The following is a 21,319-nucleotide window of genomic DNA, read 5'->3' as shown; positions in this document are numbered from 1 at the left end:
AGAGTCTTCTTGGGACTGGCCCGCCAGCCACCGACTGGAGACCTGGGTCCAGCCAGGCCTGTCACACAGCAGCACTGACAGAACTCACTCCTGACATTTCCACGTCCTCATCTGCAGAGTGAGGTGGTCCTCTGGACCACCCCCCAGGGCCCTTGAGAGGGTGAGCCAAGAAAACATGACGAAAAGTCTCTGTGGCACTCAGCAGGAAGTCTGTAATTGCTTTGTACTCATTTATGTTGGTATCTGTAACATAAAAGGCCAAACATCACCTGGTTCCTGTCACGCCACCACGACAGCCAGCACCAAGGCACCTCCCCACCCCTCTTTCAAGCCAAACTCCCACCCTAAAGTGAGCACCTGCCTGCCCCATCTCACAAGTGAGAGGTACAATGAGAGGAAAGAGAGCTGGGCCAGAAAGAGGGCCTGTCCGTGTGTGTTGTGCACTCTCACTGAACCCCAGTCTCTCCTCAGGGCCAGGGACACCCCGAGGGTCCCAGAAGTGTCTCTCTCTTTGGCCAGGTTCTAGGCACTGAGTGGTACCTTGGCAGGATTAGTAGGAAAAGGCCAGATACCTGGGGCATATGGGCAAGAGGCCAGGTGGTGAGAGACTTCACTGACAGTCCAAACATCCTCAGAGCCTGCAGAGGAGGCTGCAGGGATTGGAACCCACCAAGAAGATGCACCCATGAATGGGGAGAAGTGGAGCAGTTTCAGGGGGAGGAAGGGTCTGAACGCTACACGAGCGTCCACTAGCCTTTGCACCCAGACTCCCTCAATCTGGACCTCCAAACTCAAAGGGCCAGGGCCCCTTCTACATCCCCTGTCCATGCTCCAGGTCTCTCCAATCCCAGCTAACTGAGGAGATCACTGAATCTCTACCACTCTGGCTGACCCACCCTTGGGGGCTGAGGTCACCAGGTCCTCGGCACTCCTGCCTCCAACCCCAAAGACCTGGACTAGACTCTTGCCTCTCCACTTCCCTTCCTTCTAAGCCGGCCCCACCTTAAACAAGAAAGTCACACCCAGGAGTCAGATGTGCAAATCATCTCATACTTACTCAATTCAACATGGTAGGTGGGTAGCTGGGTCCTGGCAAAACAAAACCATTTCCTCCCCTTTCCGGGTAGTGATCTAAGTGAAATGTGAACTGGGTCCCCGTCCTTCTCCCTTCCTGTACCCTCACCCTCTTCTACCAACCACCACCCATTCCCAGTCTGCGGCAGTCGCAGACTGTTACTGTCATTATTAACACTTTAAACATTTACGATGAGTCGAGCACTATGCTAAGTATTTCACATATTCTCATTTAACCCCCACAGCAACCATATATAGTGGATATATCACTACTGCCGCTTCTCAGATGAGGAAACTAAGGCTCAAAGAAGTAACTGGTGGGGGGATCACAACTAATATATATATGCTTCAAATCCATATACATCAGTGGTTGCCTTCAACCACTGTGCTGCCCCTTACTGCCTGCTGGTCACACACACCGTCTGAAACGCAGCCTCTCATCCAGGAGTCTCCACTGGGAACCTCCAGCCCGAGCTACCAATTCAGGAGAGCCCAGGGTGCACCACAGAGGCACAGAAGGGCCGTGCCTGAAGTCTGATACCTGGGTGATGGTTCCAGGACCATCTCAGCTCTCTGAAGTGTCTGTCCTTCCTCCACTTTGGAATCCAGTCTCTCAAATCACTATAATTTTCTCCCAATGGCCAACAGGGCCGATGGGGACTGAAGTTTGGAAGTTCAGCCGCTGTGTTAGATCTGAGTTTGTGGTTGAGGATGGTGGCCTCACCACAAGACCTTCCTTCCTCCCAATCTCCTCAGCCATCCACACACATGCACACCGTACCCAAGGAGGTCTATAAGACCATCCCTGGTGGGGTGTCACTTCCTGAACCCCCTTCCTCCACATGGACCTAATTCTGAGCCTGACTCTAACACCGGTCCCTGGGGGGTTGGGGGGGGGTGGTTCCTAGCAGGAAGCAACCCACAGCCTGGGGTTGCAGACACATCATCTCTCACACTTGGAGGCAGGGGAATGGAGAGCAGAGCTGGGTGCCTATCTGGCCACAGCACAGGCACTCGTTTCATGGAATAACACTTTGAAAGACCTAGGGTTTTTTAAAATCTCCCAACCTCTCCTTCACAAAAGTAGCCAAGGTCAGGCTTGGGAAGGCAAAGAGGCAGGAAATCAAGAGTAGCCACTCTGGGCTCCCTGCAGCCATGGGGACCTGGGACGTAGGACACAAAGAACTGGACCACAAATTGGCTGCCTGCTCTTGAAGAGTACCTGACAGACGGCAGAGAAGCTGCCTTTCTGGGGCCCAAGCTCCTGAGAATGTGCTTCCAAGGCAAGGGGAGCCTGGCCCCTTTCCCTGCCCCGGCTTTGGGTGTCTGCCCACGCACACAGACCTCCAAAATTCAGCTTCAGGACAAAAGCAGCAGCAGGAAAAAGCAGCCAATGCCTCCTCTCAGGCTTTTCCAAACCAAACAGGACCACTTTCCTCCCTCTCCCCAAGAGGGAGATGAGTAGGCCTGGCTCCGCTCCAAAACCTGCCCTACCCCAACATCTCCCTAAGTTCTACTTATGGAACCCCCGGTTCCTTTGTAAATAGGAGTCCAGCCGGGAGGCCCACAGTTTCACCAAGAGCACTTTTTTTGAAGAAAGGGTGCATCTGGTCTGGCCCCAGCTTCTGGGCCTGGGTGGGGGACGCTGCCTTGGCTCCCCTTGCCTTGGCCGACACCACTCCCGGGATGTGGGGGGCCCGATGCCGGCCCCGCTGGTCTCCAACCGGCTAGGATTTTTAGGCCTCTCGGCAAAGCGCCTGGAACACTCCCCCCAGCTGGGGGAGGGGGTGTCCTGTCAGGTGACTGAGGACCCGGATGCCCCCCGCCCCCGGTGACCACCCGGGCCGAGGCGGGGGCGGGGCCCGGAGAGTGTGGGGGAGGGCCCGAAAGTTTGCCCAAGCCTCTCCAGCGGCGGGCCGAGGCGCGCGGGAGCTGGGCGCAGACCCTGGCTGCCCCCGCGCGCGCGCGCGCGCGCTCGGCGGGCCCCGGGGAGGGGGGCGCACTTACTGGCCCCCTCGATCTTGTCGGCGCCACGGCTCCACGTGATCTGCCGCGTCTCCAGCTTGACCTGGAAGGTCTTCCGTTCGGGCCGCTGCGACTTCTTGGAGTAGAACAAAGTCATGACGGTGCCCACCTCGAGGCTGCGGCAGAGGTGCAACACCTCGGCGTCCGAGGGTGCGCCCGGCCCGCAGCCATTGGCGCAGGGGGACGCGGCGCCCGCCATGGCTCCGGAGCTGGGGGCGGCACGGGCGGCGGCGGCGGCGCAGGCCGGGCGAGCGCGAGCAGGCGGCGGGGGCGGGCGCGAGCAGGCGGCGGAGGCGGCCGGCGAGCGGACCCCGGCGGCGGCTTCTGCGGGCGGAGACGGGGCGGAGCCTGAGTAGGGGGCGGGGCGGCCCTGCAGGCCCCGCCCCGGCCCGCGCGCCGGGAACAAAGGCGCCCGCGCGCCCGTGGGGAGGACCCCCGCTTGCTGCGCCTGCGCCCCGCGACCCCCGGACAGGCCCCGAGTAGGGGCACTGGGAGCAAAGGCAGCGCGGACGCTCGTGCCGCTCGCGGTCAACCAGCCGGTCCCTCCGTCCCGCAGAGCTTCCTTTCGCGGCCCCGGACACAGCCTTGCGGCCACGGCCGGCCCCGTCATGCACGGCAGCCTCGCTCCGGCTCGGCCGTCAGTCGCACACGCACAGACGGCTGCCTAGCCCACCGTCCCGCACAGGCCCAGCCGTGGCAGTTTCCTCAAGCCCGCTCCCGGAGCGCCGCCTGCGCAGCGACCGGGCGGAGAGGTGAGGGTGCGGAGCGCCCCCGGGGCCCGCCAGCCAAACCCAATACCTGGGCAGGCTGCCCAGCAGAGGGAACCAGGCCAGGCCGGGCCGCCTCACACCCGCGGCGGCGGCGGCGGCGGCGGCGGCGGCGGCGGCGGCAGCGGCGGCGGAGGCGGGTCCTCTACGCGCCCTCGGGGAGGGGCGGGGGCTGGGACGCCTGAAGATTGGTCGGCTGGCTCTGATGGACAGCAAGCCTGTCCCGCCCCTCCTTTTGGCAGCGCTGCACGGGACCGCGGGCGGCTTGCGAGACTGACCCGCGTTTGTCCCGCCCCTTCGGCCAGTGTGGCCTAGCGGGGCCCAGTCATTCGGGATAGCCCCCCTACGCAGGAGCACCCCCTCCAAAGTCTCCAGTGATCTTCGCCTCTGTCCCTTGCCTGGGCCAATACCTTCCCCACCCCAAGCTCAGTCTTCACGTGATAGGACGCAGGCTCAGGCCCTACCTTACCGCGCTTCTCCTGCAGATGCTCTCCGAAGCTTTGGTTTTCTTGGCCCCGTACCGCTTGTTTTCCTCCTCCTTCTCTGGCAGCTTCCTCTCGGCCTCAGGAGCTTCTCTTCCTCTGGGGTGGGTCCTGAGTCAGTTCCGAAGGCGACCTGACCCTTACCACGGCGTCACCCCCTACTCAACCCAGGTACCCTGGTGCCAAAGCTGTACCTCCCCTGCACCCACCTACCTAGTCCACGTCCCGACTTAACACAGACATCTCACCTCCCTCTTCAAATTGCTTATTCTCCTGTCTTCACTCTCTCAGAATATAGCATTAAGCTCTAAGATGCTTTGGAGTTACCCTTGATTCCTCTCTCTGCCCCAACCTCACAGCAACCCATCAAGTCTGGTTCACTCTGCACTCAAATATCTCCACTCCACCCACAAGGGCAAGGCCCATCTTCTCTCTTCCAGACTATGTACTCTTCTTGGTTTTGCCTGCATCTCATCTATTCTTTATGCTCTCCTCTTCAAAAGGAAATTAAATCATGGTTTCCTACCTCCAGCCTCAAACCGTCCATAGCTTCATAGCTTCCCGTTGTACACCAAATCCACTCTCCCCGCCTGGCCCAGCATGGTCTGGCTCCTTTCTGTCTCACTCACTGCATCTCTTACCACCTCCCCTCACTCCATCCTCCAGCCACAAGGCGTTTTGATGGTTATTTGAATAATTCTCTTTGTCTTCCTGCAGCCACTCCCTAGACTCACCCGTGCCATCCGCGTCACAGGACACCGCCCAAGCTAAAGACAACTTTGGTCACAGTGGAGTCTGTCTGACAGATGTTGAGCCAGGCAGAGCAGGACAACATACTGCATTTCAGAGGTGAGAGGCCCCAGCAGAGCACCCAGCTGATGCTAGAGAAAGATCCAGGCAACCAAGATTGTATGAGTGTGAGTGCATAAATAAGAGTGTGTACTCAGGCAGTCCACCCCACCGGGTGGTGACTGGGGCCTGGGGCTGCTTCGGACTTTGTCTTGCTGTAGTGGTAGTGTGTGTGTGTGTTTTGATCCCCTCAAGAGCGGCCCTCAAGAAGCTGGGAATTCAGTCTGAAGTTGAGATGTTTGTGCTAATAGTCTTCAGCCACTCTGCCACCCAAGGGGAGGTGGAGTCGGTGAGATGGACTGCCACCTAGTGACAAGGCCGTTAAAGTGGGAGGGAGGGAACAAAAGTTGACCCAAGCGTTACAAGTTACAAGGTTTACAGCACGTGGTCCCACCTGATCCTCATGATTACTCTTTAATCAGGGATTATTGTTCCCAATTTACCAGTGAGAAACTAAGATTCAGAGAAGTTCTGCAGCTTGCCCCAAGGCCACATAACTAACACATGAGGATTTGAACCTAAGCCTGTCTGACACCAGGCATTCTCTGTCTCACGGGAGAGCCACTGGCTTTTGTAGGCTGGTGGTCAGTAGCGAGTGAGCACAGAGGCTAGCTGGCGAATCAGCAAGGGTGAGGGGAGGCCTTGGGCGGGGCTGGCCCAGGGCACAGGAAACTTGAGTGCTGGACTTGAGTGCTCCCTGTGTGTGGCTGGGGCTGGCGGGGCTTGAAGTGGAGCTTGCCCCTGTCTGCAGCCTTGAGCTGCCATGTGCTAGGAGGCCTCAGTGCCATGAGTCAGGAACCCAAGAGAAACTCAGCAGCAGCCTTCCTGGAATTCACAGACATTAGACAGATAAGCACTATGTTATATAGGGACAATTGTGATGGAGACTATGGAGGGAAAGAAGGCTATGAGGTAAAACATTAGGGAGACCTACTTCACTGATGGAGTAGATAAATTTCTCCAGGACTCAGCAGAGGCTTAAAGGATGTGAGTAGATGGCTGGGCGAATTATTAGGGGTGGGTTGGAGAGAAATATTTTCCAGGCAGAGGTAACAGCATGTACAAAGGCCCTGAGGCCAGAAAGAGCTTAGTAAGTTTAGGAATAGAAAGAAGGCTAGAGTTTACTAAGTGAGGGGGAGCGTGGGAGGTGATGAGGTCAGGAAGACAGGAGGGGGCTGATTGGGTCCCTCCCTGCTTATCTGATCTTATCTGCTTTTCCAGAAGACCTCCTGAGTGCTTCAGCCCTCATTTACTTCATGGGCAGACTGAGGCAGCCTGTGGGTGGTGATACTTTTTAAAAAATCTCCATTTCTCCATTTCCTGAGAGCTTCCCGACATGTAACCCATGCTTCCTTGCTTTTGCTTTTGCTTTTGTCTCTGGGGCCGGGCCTCCAGGGGCTCCAGAAATCTCTGCCAACAGGAGCTCATGTTTTCAGTCTGCTGCCAGGCCCTTCATCAGGAAACAGGGCCCCATTTCCTCCTGGGACTTCTGAGCCAGCATGCCAGGCCTCAGGTGCCTCCCTCCGCCTGAGGAGGTTCAGGAAAAGCAGGGCGCTCTCGTGGAGGGTGTGACTGGTATGGGCTTCCCCCAGCTCAGCATATATATATGGATATGTGGGTGTTACTGGCAGTGCCTGCAGCTGCGCTGGCTGGGAGGGAGCAGCCCAGAACCCACACAAGGCAAACGCCTGTGACATCACCCGGGCTAGCCCTGCTCAGGCCTATTTCCGTCAACATTCGTGCTTCAGCATGCCCCGGCCTGCACCAGTACCTGTGCCTGGAGTGTGTCGGGAAGACCCAGCCCAGTTACCCCTCTGGCCTCTCTGGGCCTGGCCTCGCAGGTGTTTATTTAGCAAACCCTTAGTACAGCACTCAGCATAGAGTAAGTGCTGTGTGACGGCTTTCCCCCCAGTGGCTCATTTGCTCTTCGTTACAGCACTCTGAGATAAGTACTCTTGTTATCCTCATTTTCCAGAAGAAAAAATGGAGGGGTGGAGAGATTAATTTAGAGATACACTGATGGACACATTGCTGAGAGGTGGCAGCAAAAGGAGACCCAGAGTCCCTGCAGTGTGGCCTTCCACAGTGGTATGAACCTTTGATTGTGTTTTCTTACCCCTTCCATAACACCCATACCTGCTGTGTTTTCTGTTTTGAGTTATTTGGTTACCTGTTGTTACAGGTTGATTTCTCCGGGAAGCAGGCACTGTAACAGAGGTTAGTTTGCAGAATGGCTTTTCAGGAGTGCCCATGGGATCAACACTGGAAGAGAGGGAAGGAAACAGGAGGGGGTACGGGGAGAAATTAGGCTGGGATGCAGGCCCGATGACAGCCACAGCCAGCCCCCAGGGAGCTCTGTTGTTTGGTGCTGGCTTGCAATGGCTAGGCTTTCACAGCACCACCTCTGTCAGCCACTGAATGTGGGCTGTCCTGGGAAGAGCACAGCCTTGGCCAGACAGCCGTCTGAAGTTGAGGTGGTCTTAGGAGTTGGACAGGTCTCCCAGCAACAAGTGCTGCCTTGAAGGGGACTCTGAGTGGCCCTCCAGAAGCTATCTCCTTTCCAGTCTTTTAAGTATACTGACCGTTTCTTTTTCCTTTTTCTTTCTTTCTTTTTTTTTTTTTTAGGGCCGCACCTGTGGCATATGGAGGTTCCCAGACTAGGGGTCAAATCAGAGCTATAGCTGCTGGCTACAGCCACAGCCATGCAGGATCCGCGCCAAGTCTGTGACCTACATCACAGCTCACAGCGATGCTGGATCCTTAACCCACTGAGCGAGGCCAGGGATCAAACCTGCAACCTCATGGTTCCTAGTCAGATTCACTGACGCTGTGCCACGATGGGAACTCCCACTCTGTTTCTTAAAAGACGAAAAAAATACTGTGTTCTAGAAATGGCATATGCTGTTATAAGGAGGAAATAATGATGTGGTTAATATGGGTTACCCTGGTTGCTGTGGCTGAGAATCGAATGTCCGAAGCAAAACCTCTTTCTGTTCTGATAAACTGATTACTGGGGGGAGAAAGATTTCTCTGGGGTTAAGTTATAAAAGACGTCTCTCAAACAGATACTTACTTGATTGAAATAGTGGAGAATGTTCTCAGCAGAATAACAGCAAATGCTGACACAGTTCGTTGTTCCTTGCAATGACCTTGAGTGACTATAGAAGGTACACAAGTGAAGCCCCTTCTGCAGTGGGAGGCAGGCAGGTTTATAGACTTGCAGTGTGTAATCTGACCCACACATGAAACTATCCCTTTTTTTGAATTTTCATTCAGTGGCCTTCTATGTTAGATATCTGACCAGCCCATCTCACGGTTTGAGTCAGCCAGCCTGCATCTAAGCATACAGCTGGTGCTTACTAAGTCCTCACCGTAGTGCACCTTGAACTCCGTCACAACCTACGGCCTTGGCTCTTGAGCTCTGGTCTCCAATATCCATCCTTGGCCTCATCTTAGTCGCTGGGCCTCACACTTTTTAGGTTGCACCCTCCTGCTCACCTGGGATGTGCTCTCTGCCCCTTGAGAGCCTGTCAGTCAAGGCGGAACCAGGCTAGGACTCTGTTCTCTCTGCAGACCCTGTTTGCCCTTTGCTGATGGGCCCCTCTGGGGGGACCCAGATGTTGAGGCGGGGGAGCTGGATTCCAAACGTCCCTTCTTCAAGGAGGTAGCAGGGACACTGTAATTGCTTCGCTGGAGCCAGGGAAGGGGTGCACCTTTGCCAACCACTAGCACAGGCCAGGCCAGACCTGCTGTTTTTTCACTTTCTCTCCCTTTCTTCCACCAAACACTCCTGGTGCCTCCTCAGTGCAGTGAGACAGCAGAATGAATCAGACCAAGTTCCCACTCCAGTAGTGGAGGAAGAAATGCCGACAAATGTTTGTCGACAGGTGACAATTCAGTGTGATAAGGGCCCCTGGAGCACTGGGAAGGGACAGCTGACCTTACCTAGACCTGTTGGTGGCTGTGGGGACTGAACAAAGAGGGATATGCCTGAAGATACGCAACTCCAAACATAAGGCGAACTCTTCTTTTCACAATAAGGACACTCCAGGTGTTTTGTGGTTTTTTTGGCAACTAAAGTGTAAATATTTTTAGAGATGCATGATTCAGATGTCTACATGTAACTATTTAGTTATATATTTTAAACATGTTCTAAGTCATATTATTTAAAACACTATATTAACTTATGAGCATAGATTTTTTTTCTATTCTCACCTTTTCAGTAATAAACTATGTGCAGGTTTTTAACATAAATCTTTGACTTCTATGTAGTTGTCACCCCTAAGGCCCCCCCCACTCTTTTTTTTTCTGTCTTTTTAGGGCAGCACCCTCAGCATATGGAGGTTCCCAGGCTAGGGGTCAAATCAGAGCTATAGGTGCCGGCCTACACACAGCCACAGCAATGCAGGATCTGAGCCATGTCTCACGGCCCCACGGATCCTTAACCCACTGGGCAGAGGCCAGGGATCAAACCCTTGTCCTCATGGATACTAGTTGGGCTTGTTAACTTGCTACCGCTGAGCCACGTCGGAAACTCCTAGAGCCACTTTTTGAGTCATCTAATTTCTGAAAGCACATCATTTTCTAAGTTGAGGAGAAGCACTTTTGTAAAATCAACTTTATTGAGGAATAACGTGCATATAATTAAATGCACCCATTTCAAGTGTGAAGTTTGGTGACCTTTGACACCCATTTAAGACATAGACCATTTTCCTCACCCGAAAAGATTTCTGGTGCCCTTTTACAGTCAGTCTCCCCTGTCCCCAGCCAGCACTCACTAAGTCCACTTTCTGTCACTACAGATAGGTTTTGCCTAATCTGAAATTTTGTGTAAATGGAATCATAGAGTATGGACCCCTTGGGTCTACGTTCAGCATAATGTTTTAAGATTCATCCTTGGCTGCTGCAGAGAAAATACTTTTTGAATCAATATGTGATGCTATCACTGGAAATTTTAATCTGGGCATAGTTACCTTTTTGTATAACATTAAAACAGACTTCTTTTAATTTCTCCCATAGATATACATTAATGATCTGCATAATCACCACTTAAACTGTATTGCTTTTAAAATGGAGTTCCCATTGTGGTGCAGCGGAAACGAATCCGACTAGGAACCATGAGGTTGCAGGTTCGATCCCTGGCCTCACTCAGTGGGTTGGGGATCCAGGGTTGCTGTGAGCTGTGGTTGAAGACGCGGCTTGGATCTGGCGTGGCTATGGCTGTGGCTGTGGTGTAGGCCGGGAGCTGTAGCTCCGATTTAACCCCTAGCCTGGGAACCTTCATTTGCTGCGGGTGCGGCCCTAAAAAGCAAAATAAAATAAAAATTGTTATGGAAAATTTCACATGTATGTAAGTGGAGACAGTGAACATGTACCCATCAGCCGACTTTAGTTATGAACAGGTGGCCACTCTTGTTTTGTGTCAGACTCTACCCATTAACCCCTTCCATGTTATTTTGACACAAATCTTTATAATGTTATCTACAAATATTTCAGTGCTTTTCTAAAAGAGTCTCTAAAAAAAATATATATGTATATATATATACACACATATACACACACATAACTGCAGTACTATTTTCAATACCCAAAAAAAGCACCATATTGCTATTTAAAGTGATGTTGAAGAAGCCTGTTTACATGTAATACTTGGGATTATGAGAAATAATTACCGAGTCTGTGGTAAATTTCTTTGCCTCCTTGTTTACTGATTTTGTCAGGGGACTACATATAATCATCCAAAACTAGCTTGACTGAGGTCATTTCAGGATAATGTGTTTTCTCCAAAAAGTGCTTTTTGGTTCAAAACAAGTTGAGAGAACAACCCATTGTATGAGAGATTTTGTAAGGACTGAAATATAAACTTTCTGTTCTCAGAAGAAAAAAAAATTTTTTTAAGTGTTCTGTGGAGGAAATACCTATATTCAGTGTATACGGTATAAAGGGGGCGACTTCGGAGTTGTTGATCTACCGGATGTGGAGGTGCGAGAAAGAAAGGTGTGAAGGATGATGGCTGCCCTGGGTTCCACTTGGGGGACAGAATGAAGGGGGTGCCTTTCCCTGAGATGTGAAACCCAGCCCGCTGGGCTTGGAGTAGTAGGTACTGAGCTTGGTTCTAGAGACTTGAGACCGAGTAGCCCATGGACATGCCCGCCGAGCTGTAGTGGGCAGTTGGTGTCTGGCCCTCAGGGAAGGGGTCTAGGCTGGAGGTAGGAACGTGAGAGTCATCCTGTTCCAGTGTGAATGACATCAGCTGGGCTGAGAAGAGAACCGCAACAGTTAAAGACCTAAGAGAGGAGCTAACAGGCAAGCTACCGCCTTGAGAGAGAGGAGTAAAGCCGGGAGAGGGTGGCGCCATGGAAACCAGAGAAGAGTGCTCGCAGGCGGTGGCCATACACTGTAGGACCGCCTTTCTGTCAGATGTCCAGAAACGAGAGACATATGGAGAACATAGGTTAGTGGAGTTTGGAGGTGGGAATGGGGACGAGGGATCTTACTGAGGGTGGGGGGAGAGGGCTGAAGTTCTAAAACTGAGGAGTGGTGATGGCTGCACCATTCACTCAAGTTACAAAAAAACACTGTATACTCAAAATGGGTGGACTTTATGGTATGTAAAATATTACCAATAGAGTTGTTTACATAAAGAAAAGTGGTTGAGTGTCCAGAGCCACAGATAGTTGAAGTAGGATGCAGCAGCAGAGCCCGTTTAGTGGTTTGGTCACTCGTTCGTTGGTGACTGTGATCAGAGTGGAGGGGCAGCTGGAGGCAAGATGGGGCAGAAGCTGGTTGCAGTGGGTGGGGAAGGACCTGGAGGTGGAGATGAGTCATCCCAGGTGCTTGTTTGTGAAACGGAGAGACGGGGTGGGGGTGGGGGGTGGGGGGGGTGTGTGGCTGGAAAGGGCTGGGAGTTGTGGTTTCTTTTTTCATTTTTTTAAATGTGGCAGTGGCCTGAGGTAGACCTGACAGGAAGAACGGACGGATGGGACCTGCTGACCAGACATGGGGATGGGGGTGGGGGAGGAGCCAAGCAAGCACCCAGATGACTGGCTGGGGTAGCACATGGAGGTGATCTCCCTTTGCCCCCAGCTGGACTCCAGCATCACAAAAGGGGCTGACAGGAGGGAGCTGGTCAGATCCTGCCCATCTGGCCTCTGCTCCCAGACAAGGCTACAAAGTGGGAGGAGGGAACCTACCAGCCAGATGAAAATAGGCAAGGGCTGGGTCTCCTGACGCCATGCTCAAGCATCCTTCATGGCCCCTCACAGCTGGCCCTCACCTATGGAGTCTCTTCCCTCATCACAGTGGCCAGGTCTGTGGCTTCCATTCTCCCAGGATGTCCTTCACAACCATTCTTGACCAGCATCTAGTTGCCCTGCTCTTGCTCTTGGAAAAAGGAGGTTCTTTGCTGGGAAAGGTAGGCACAGTGTCCTGCTCATCAGTAAAATCTGCCTGTGAGACCTCCTATCCATGATTCCTCAATGTGGTCTAAGTCTTGTCTTCTGGTTGTGGCAGGTCCTGCTAAAGGGCATTGGAAGAGCCTTTCTGTTGCTGTTGCTCACATTCAGTGGTGTAGCCACCTCAGCACCACAGAACTCAAAGATACCTGGCTGCAGTCTCTTGTTCCAAAGCAATGATTGCTACATAACTTCCGTTATGGGGTGAAGGCTGCCTCCCTCACTTGCCAAAGAGATGCAGGCTGCCAAGGAGGACCCTTGAGGATTCTTCTATAGGGAGCCCAGCCCCAGGGAGTTCAGAGACCTTCAAGGTGATGGTTCTTTTTCCAGAATATCCTTGCACATGCTAGCAAGCTAGAAGGCTTAGGGCTACCAGCTCAGTGACCAATTCTGACCCCTTTGGCCTTCCTGCCCCCTGCTCCATTTGACCAGGAGACTCGACCTGAACTCCAGACTTACTTGTAACCTAAGATGGAAAAAAAGAACAATTTTTGTAGAGATGCTGGCCAGCTCGGATACCAGAGCACTGGGAAGTGCTCACAGAACTCCCTTCAGTCAACTCAAGAAATTTGCTCCATCTGAGAGAGCTTCTGGGGTCCAGTGTTCTAACTGGTACTGACCCTTAATTCCTGCCATCTTGACTGTAATCTCAGCCACATAAGCAAACCCAAAGTTCCCCACTGCTTTTGGCCAGCACACATGGGAAGTGTTCCACAATCTGCCTCTCAAATACACTTGCTCCAAGAACCTACTTTAGGCTCCAAATCTAGTTCTTGTACCCCACCTGTTCTTGCAGATGTTCTTATACCCACCCTCATTTCCCAGGCCTGCCTTGGTCTAAGGATGTGGCCCTCTGGCTCTCTCCCCTTGGACCCACACCCACGGCAGCAGGACCAAGGCAGCCCCTTCCAGGCCTGGCCCAGCCCCAGTTCCTGGGGAGGGAGGCACTGTGCTGACCAGAGCAGACAGGCCATATCCCACACCAAGTCCCAGGCCCAGAGCCCAACTTCTGGCCGAGCCCTGCGTAACAAAGAGGCAGACACCAAGTTTCCGTTAAGTTGTAGGAATTTATTTTAAATAACCTACAGTTGATTAAAAGGGAATTCATGATAAAAATAGAAGATACTTGAGGGAAGATGTGGGAAATGGACTCTGCACACACGCTATACTAACAATGCCTCTAAAACTAATGATTATAGCAAAAAATGTTTTCACATTAAAATTCTGCTTTTTATGTGTTTTCCCCCCATTTTTTACACAATTACAAAAGAAAAAAAATAAAAGCCCTAAAATCTTGATTTTTTTTTCCTTTTTTTTTTTGGACCAAATACTCATTTTCCTCTAAATTTATTGACCTGTGGAACTTTTTATACAATAAAATCTTTCAAGTGAAAGACTTGGGTTTAAAATGAAAAAAGATGGGTATCTGAAAGGGTACAGAGAATGCTCAGAACAAAGGATGATGGGAAAATGGTTTCAGTCACTGATTATTTCATTATCCTTAGACTCGCTCACCCCTCATCCCTCCCCAACCCCAATCTACACGATCTTTAAGATCAAGAAAAAGGTTTAAATATTTTAAAATAATTAAAAAGAAATAAAAATTCACATTTAAAAAGGAACACTCAAGTCAGGAAATATTTTCCCATCATGCTTTTCTGTTAACAGGTGTCTGAACCAAAACACTGCCAATGTCACAACTGCTTCAAGTTTAATGAAAATTGATTCCCATGACAATAGTGACAACTCTTAACAGGTGCGCTGGGTTTTTGTTCTACTTAATTTTAAATTCCTGAAATGGGGGAGAGGGGAGTTTAGGAATTCATTTCTATTAAAATATAGAAGTTATTGCAAAACCCTAACTGTAAAAACGCACCAATATAATCGGACTTCGTATACAGTAGCTAAGAGAATCCAAATGCTTCAGTGAAACAGTGAATTTGCCTGGTAGAACTCTGACAAATTCCCATCCACTTGACCCCTTGAAAATAAAAACAAAATTCAAAACAAATCATACAGCTAGAATTTTGATATCTGAAATATTTTTAAATAAGTTGTCCATAGGACAACTGGCTCAGCTCTCCCTTATAATATCTCCAGGTTTATCTTTTCTCAAAGATGTTGGTTTTTTAAGACTTGCTGCCTCTTTCCCTCAGGTGCGAGGGCAAGCGAGGCTCACAGTTTATCCATCTTCCCCAACCACACTGTTCCTTTCCACAGAACCCTGCCCCTTAAGACTGGCTAGAACTCATAGTCCTCGTCAGCCATGTCGATGGCCCAGGCAAACTTCTCCCGCTGGGTTTTGTTGTAAATTTTCTCAATTGGGACCCCCCATTTCTTGCACCTGCAAACAAAGGAGAGAGAAGGGGGATTAGTGTGTCTCAGGGAACAAGAGGCCAGATCCAGGGCTGGGGCTTGGATGTGACACCTTTTCCTTGACATCCATGTGAGGAGAATGAGAAGAATGTATCAGACATGTTTCTAAGCACTTCATGTACTCCACTCATTTAATTTCAACAAAGACCTCTAAAGCAGTGTTATAGATATACAAAAGAAAAAAATATGGCACAGGGGTTGAGTAATTTGCTTTCATTCTTATGAAGCTAGTGAGCATGCAGCTGAAAAGTGAGCCCAAACAGAGTGGCTCTAGAGGCCATGCTCTTAACCACTGCACTCTGTTGCCTCTCTAGCCAGCCAAACCTGGAGCACTAAAGAGGACAGAAAGGATACAAGAGCTGAGTGGAATACTTGGCCCAGAGGAGCAGGGCCGCAAGGGATGACTGCTTCTCCTAGGCCCAGAACCTAACAGCTCAAGTTAACTAATAAGCTTTTTTTTTAAAAAGCCATTTATTTTGGATGTTGTTTTATGAATGTGCGTGGAGGTAGGGAATGGGGGAGAAATAAGCAAACATCTGTACAAACTCTTTGTATAAGTTGCTCAGATCTGTATTCTCATTTTTGTTTTTCTTTTCTCCTCATTCCTACCTTTCTTCCTTCACTCGTAAAAAATTTTTCTTGAAAAGTTTAAGTGTAGATAGATGGGCTCTTTACTATTTTTCCTTCAATAGGGACTAAGAGAGTCTCCATTCTTGTCCCAAAGTTTCATAAGAGGTACCTGCCTTAACAGGTATAAACACTCCAGGGAGGCCTAACAGTACTGACCATTAGGCCTGTCCAGGATGTTCCAATGCATTTGTAGTGTGCACAGCAGAAGACACCTCTAGGTGCACAGCACAGGAATGGCACATGAAAGCTGACAATGCCCAGTACCCCCACCACCCTTCTCAAGCTAGCAGGTGGAGTTCAAGGGTACAGTGCTTACCAAGCCACGGTGATCCTTGGGTCCAGATAATTGAGTTTGGAGGTTCCCAAAGCAATTTGTTTATTTTCCTCTCGGTCTGTGGCCTGAACTTCGAGCTTCATCAGCTGCTCCTCCAGTCTCTGCACGGCCTTTTTCTTTGACTCTACCACCCTGGGAAGAAAGGAAGTTATCAAGAACTTGCTTCTGGATAGGAACACTGTAACCCCATGCTGCCAGTTAGGGGCAATAAAAGCAGAGAAGCCTCAGGTACAGAGATTTCTAAAAGACAACACCCAGAAACCTTAGAAAATCTGGGGCCTCTGGCTGATATTGTGCCCATTTTTCTCCCTCAACCAACCCCCATCTTCACACCACACTAGGCACATACTTCTTGGTCTTTGCATCCTTTAGGACCTTGGCATCAGCTTTAGCACTTTTCAGGTCTCTCCGCGCATCTGCTAGCTGTTCCTTCTTGGCATCAATCTGGGTGGGGAAGAACCACAGTAAGACTTAGGAATGAAATAAGCTGAGAGAGAAAAAAGAAGAGCTCCTGCAGAGAAGATGGAAGCTGGAAGCTGTCTCCACCAAGCAGGCTCTCTTTGTGGCCAGGTAAAAACACCCAGAGGTGGTTTCATGAAGGCACAGAGTAGACGCACAGCAGGTGCTGAATTCAGATGCTTTTTGGCCATTTCTGTTCTTCAGACACCTCTGAAGAAATAAGGTGTTTTTTTTGTTTGTTTTGTTTGTTTGTTTTTACAAGCAGTAACCCAGGGACCCCATTTAATCCAAAAGCTCAGGGAAAAGAACCCACTAGGACCAGGAATGTGGATGCTAATCTTTCAGAGAACATTTTGGTTTTAGATACTGGGAGGAAGGCTACAGATGACAGCTGTTTATCAAACGGATCTTGTGCCAGGTTGTAGCCTCCATCCAAGAACATTCGTAGGAGATACTCTTTATGAAGCTGAGACGGAGTCCTTATATCCACTGAGCCCAGCTCATTCCTCAGATTCTACCATCACTCTAAGAAGGAGCTGCCAACTTCTCAAGAAACTATCCAAGGGACTAGAAAATGGCAATTAAACGGTACCCAGTCGGAGTTCCCACTGTGGCTCATCGGGTTGAGAACCCGACATAGGGTCTGTGAGGATGCAAGTTCAATCCCTGGCCTTGCTCAGTGGATTAAGGCTCTGCTGTTGCCACAAGCTGCAGCATGGGTCGAAAATGCGGCTCAGAGCTAATGCTGCTGTGGCTGTGGATTAGGCCGGCAGCTGCAGCTCGGATTTGACCCTTAGCCAGGAAACTTTCATGTGCCGCAAGTGCAGCTGTAAAAAGGGGGAAGAAAAGGTACCCAGAAAGCCAAACAGCTTGGTTTAGTCTGTTCCAAGCCAATACATGGTACAGCCTGGCTGTAACATTCTGTTTTTAAAAGGGGAGAAAGCTGGGGTAGGAAGGAAATTAATATTTATCACTCAAAACAGATTTGAAAACTTTTTTTAGCTGTGAAGCTCTTTTTCCAAATGAAATCCCATGGAGACCTAGTCTTTAAAGGAAGAGTAAAGGGCAGTTATATCCTTTCTTGTGTGATAGAACTGGTACAAAGTTCTTAGTTGCTGCTTGAAGACAGCAAACTAGAGCCCCAAAGCAGTGAGCTTATGCCCCTGGGGGCAAGACAACCCCTGACCTGCTATCACCCTGCTAACCTCTAAGGTTAAGGGGAACTTCTGCAGAGTGACTACATGACTGACTCACACACACTGAGCTGTTGCTCTTTGCCTAGAATTGTCTGTTAGATTTACACACACAGCCTAAGATTGGAAACAGAGGCCACCATTGTGAGAGAATCATTAAATGCATTTTACTATGAATGGCTTACTTCCAACATCTATGTTGTCCAAAGTCAAGCTGAAGGAACTGATTCTATATACAAAAACATCACAGACACCACTAGCCAGATTCTTCTTGGGCTAGAAATGCAGCAAACCACAATCTTTTAACCATTTCTGTGAATGCTAAATTGGCAGGCTGTGTCAAATTCTCTCAAAGCATCAAAGACTCCATTGATTCACTTGGCAAACAGGGGCGTGTATTTGCTTTGTGGGCACACGGGAGAGGGTTCCTGGGCTTAGAGGGCTCGTCTGGCAGGCAGCCTGGGCTGTCCAAACAGTGGTTCCAGAGTGAGACCAACAAAAGGCCTCCTCATGCTCCAGGGAGAGATCTCCTGAATTAGGTAAAAAAACACCTGAATATTCATGCTTGTATTTCTGGCTTGCATAAGGAGAGCAAATGGTACCAGACAACCGCCATTTAAGGAGTGGCAACAAATGGACGTTGCTAGGATGGGCGGTCTGTACAGTTCTCTGCCTGCCAATCACATGGTCCAAGGATTTGGGATGTCTATGGACATGTTTATTTACTGTGGACATGTGCATCCCTTCAGGAAAGCCAGATGGTATCTGTAGCATGAACAGCAGGTTGTATGTCTGACCTCATGTACTACACCTGGGTATTTATATGGAGGAAATTTCAACTGAAGGAAAACAGTCTGGGCCTGAAAATGTGTAGTTACTCTTACTCTAGCAGTAGTTTATTTTTTTTGGCCATGCCCATGGCACATGGAAGTTCCCGGGCCAGGGATCAAACCCGTACCACAGCAGTGACCTGAACTACTGCAGTGACAATGCTGCATACTTAGCCCACTGTGCCACAAGGGAACTTCCTCCAGCAGTTTTTAAACTCCAGTTCAAGTATAGAATTCTGTGAACAGATGGAAAAGAATCAATCTGTAATTTAGTTTACCTTTAGTTGAAACTCATCATTTCTTTGGTTGTGAATGTGAGCAACCACCACTGTAATATCAGTAGTACTATGCTTTTGTCACCAATATTTTTATTTTATTTTTTGTCTTTTCTAAGGCCGCACCCGCAGCATATGGAGGTTCCCAAGCTAGGGGTCTAATCGGAGCTGTAGCTGCCGGCCTAGGCCAGAGCCACGGCAACTCGGGATCCAAGCCGCGCCTGCAACCTACACCACAGCTCATGGCAACGCCGGATCTGTAACCCACTGAGAAAGGCCAGGGATGGAACTTGCATGGTTCCCAGTTGGATTTGTTAACCACTGAGCCACAACGGGAACTCCAGATTTTGTCACCAATAGATGGTACATATATTTTCATATCATATTACAATTGTTGCTGAAATCAAAGTATCATTATTACTACCCTGACATTTACAATAATTATGAGACCCACCTAAGATTTTATTTAGTAAATTAGTGAGGAAGCACATCTATCACTTTATTGGGCTTTTGGTAAATACATTTTCAAAATAATTGATTTACTTTGTAATCCATGTGTCTGCTTTGTGGTGAAATAGCTGCAAATTCTCATTGTGGGTTAGTACATCAGAATGGATTAGTTTGCTAACACAGAAGTGATCATCATCAAATATTAAGTGCCTTGCAGCTTCAAAGCTCAGTACCAGGCAGAGTCAGAGGAAGGAAAGAGGCACATGGAAGAGGAACAGCATCTAGTTGTTTGCACCTAAGTCTCTCTTCTAGGTCAGCAGCTCTGGCACACAGCCGGTATTCAACAGATGTTTGATGATGAGCTATATAAAAATGTGATTCATGTGGCATGTGTAAAAATAAAAATAGTTATGCTAGGATTAGGGGAAATTAAACATCATTGTTTCATCATTTTTTCAATTTTAAACAATCCAGTTTGGATACAGTTAATAGTTCTGAGCTGTGGAAATGATTTGTAAAGATATCTTTGTATCTATTATCCTCATGTATAGAAGCAACAATTAGCAGTTATATCAAAGAAGGTACATCAAATTTAGCTTTTAAAAATTGGAAGTAGTCAATGTAGAACTTTTGTCCACAAAATAATAGACTTCCTGAACAATGAGTACTTGATACTCAGTATCTTAGAGGTAACTACTATCATATTTCCATTTTTTTATCTTTAGCATGAACCGTTCTTCTAGAATGGACCCAGAACTGGCCGTCTAATACCCCAGCTCAGAAGGGTGGAGTATAAATGCCCACAGCAGATACGGTTTTCTTCATTTTGCTATCCCGCCATCCAGATCCAAGATACCTTAGTCTGCAAGTTCATCATGGACTTCTCAAAAGTTTTTGGTGGTGCCCTCTGATGGTTACAAAGAATTGCAACAGCTCGGTTGGCACGGTTATAAGATAGGATCTTTGCTGGGATGTTTTCATCAGCTGTGAAGAAAGAAACATGGTAATAAAAGAGTCAGTGTGTATAACAAGAAATAATACCCAGTGCTTCATCCTCACTATTAACTGGTCCTCATCTAGCGCAGATGATCAGCTCAAGTTGGCACAAGGTCAGAATCTGAGTCAACAGAATCATCTGCTTGCCTCAGTGCTCCCCCATCTAACCACTCAAAGTAGCCTGAAGAAAATATGGCATTGGGACAGAGAAAGTGTATAGAGGAAAGTAAGACAAAGGCACTATAAATTTTACATTTTAAAACCACAAAGTACTGTATCTTTCAATAAGAAAAATAAAAAGTGTCATCCAAGAAGTGTTTTTGTGCCATATAGTATTCTTTATCCCTCTCTAAAATACCGTCAACAGGAGTTCCTGTCTGGTTCAGTGGTTAATGAACCCGACTAGGAACCATGAGGTTGCGCGTCCCACCCCTGGCCTCGCTCAGTGGGTTAAGGATCCGGTGTTGCCGTGAGCTGTGGTGTAGGTTGCAGACGGGCTCGGATCCCCATGTTGCTGTGGCTCTGGCATAGGTCGGCAGCAATAGCTCTGATTAGACCCGTAGCCTGGGAACCTCCATATGCCGCCGGTGTGGCCTTAGAAAAGACAAAAAATAAAATAAAATACCATCAACATACCCATCTTTGATGTTCTGAATACCATTTTTCTTTTCCTTTTTTTTTGGCCACAGCTGTTCCCAGGCCAGGGATCGAATTGATACCACAGCAGCAACCTGAGCCACAGCAGTGACAACTCTGGATCCTTAACTTACCCATTGAGCCACTAGGGAACCCCTGATTGCCACTTTCTAATACCATCTGAAATATTTCTAGAGGACAGTGGAAATTTAGCAGTGACTAGACTTCACGGAAGAAAGCTTGGAGATCTTGGTGGTACCATCTGCAGCTAGTTTTTAGGAGAATACTATCTATTCTAAAGGGGAAAAAAAGGACAGACACCTCAGGGAAGGGATTTGCCACTATGTTGTTTTAGTAACCATGACAACTTTACTCTTTCCAATTTAACAGAACATCACAGTACTGTATCTTCATTCTGTGAGCTTTAAAATCACAGATATAAAACACAAAATGCAGGTATTTTTAGAGCAGAGAGGAAGCCCCTGTCGG

The 21,319-nt window shown here is 49.2% G+C and overlaps 2 protein-coding genes and 1 long non-coding RNA gene across 9 annotated transcripts in view; 1 reads left to right on the top strand and 2 right to left on the bottom strand.

Annotated features, from left to right (window-relative positions):
* PLCG1 (phospholipase C gamma 1) overlaps positions 1–3,425 on the bottom strand; it is a 34,631-nt gene extending 31,206 nt beyond the window's left edge. For 4 of the 5 annotated variants that reach the window (XM_085003940.1, XM_085003941.1, XM_021078388.2 and 1 more), the window contains exon 1: positions 3,082–3,425. In XM_085003940.1, coding sequence (XP_084860066.1) covers positions 3,082–3,298 — 217 coding nt within the window. In that variant the 5' untranslated portion in view covers positions 3,299–3,425. Of the gene's footprint in view, positions 1–1,057; positions 2,833–3,081 lie in introns of those variants that run through there. The other variant, XM_085003945.1, reaches the window with a different exon arrangement.
* A 43-nt stretch (positions 3,426–3,468) lies between these two features.
* LOC110257392 (uncharacterized) lies at positions 3,469–20,508 on the top strand. 2 transcript variants are annotated; one of them, NR_201459.1, is made up of 4 exons: positions 3,469–3,851; positions 5,066–5,197; positions 7,173–7,285; positions 19,924–20,508. It is a non-coding gene; the product is annotated as an uncharacterized LOC110257392 (long non-coding RNA). The 2 variants fall into 2 exon arrangements; NR_201458.1 differs by lacking the exon at positions 19,924–20,508 and adding an exon at positions 12,710–13,947.
* TOP1 (DNA topoisomerase I) overlaps positions 13,699–21,319 on the bottom strand; it is an 89,385-nt gene continuing 81,764 nt past the window's right edge. For both annotated transcript variants that reach the window (XM_021078395.2, XM_085003951.1), the window contains 4 exons: positions 20,055–20,182; positions 16,341–16,435; positions 15,974–16,123; positions 13,699–14,995 (listed from right to left, as the gene is read on the bottom strand). In XM_021078395.2, coding sequence (XP_020934054.2) covers positions 14,893–14,995; positions 15,974–16,123; positions 16,341–16,435; positions 20,055–20,182 — 476 coding nt within the window. In that variant the 3' untranslated portion in view covers positions 13,699–14,892. The remainder of the gene's footprint in view (positions 14,996–15,973; positions 16,124–16,340; positions 16,436–20,054; positions 20,183–21,319) is intronic.

This window comes from Sus scrofa, chromosome 17, assembly GCF_054392235.1.
Source record: "Sus scrofa isolate SSC_HxYL_T2T_F1_AM1 chromosome 17, Sscrofa_HxYL_maternal_Yorkshire_Landrace_v2.0, whole genome shotgun sequence".
Lineage (NCBI taxonomy): Eukaryota > Metazoa > Chordata > Mammalia > Artiodactyla > Suidae > Sus > Sus scrofa.
The sequence above is the reverse complement of the archived record's forward strand: the minus strand, read 5'-3'. Positions and strand labels throughout refer to the sequence as shown.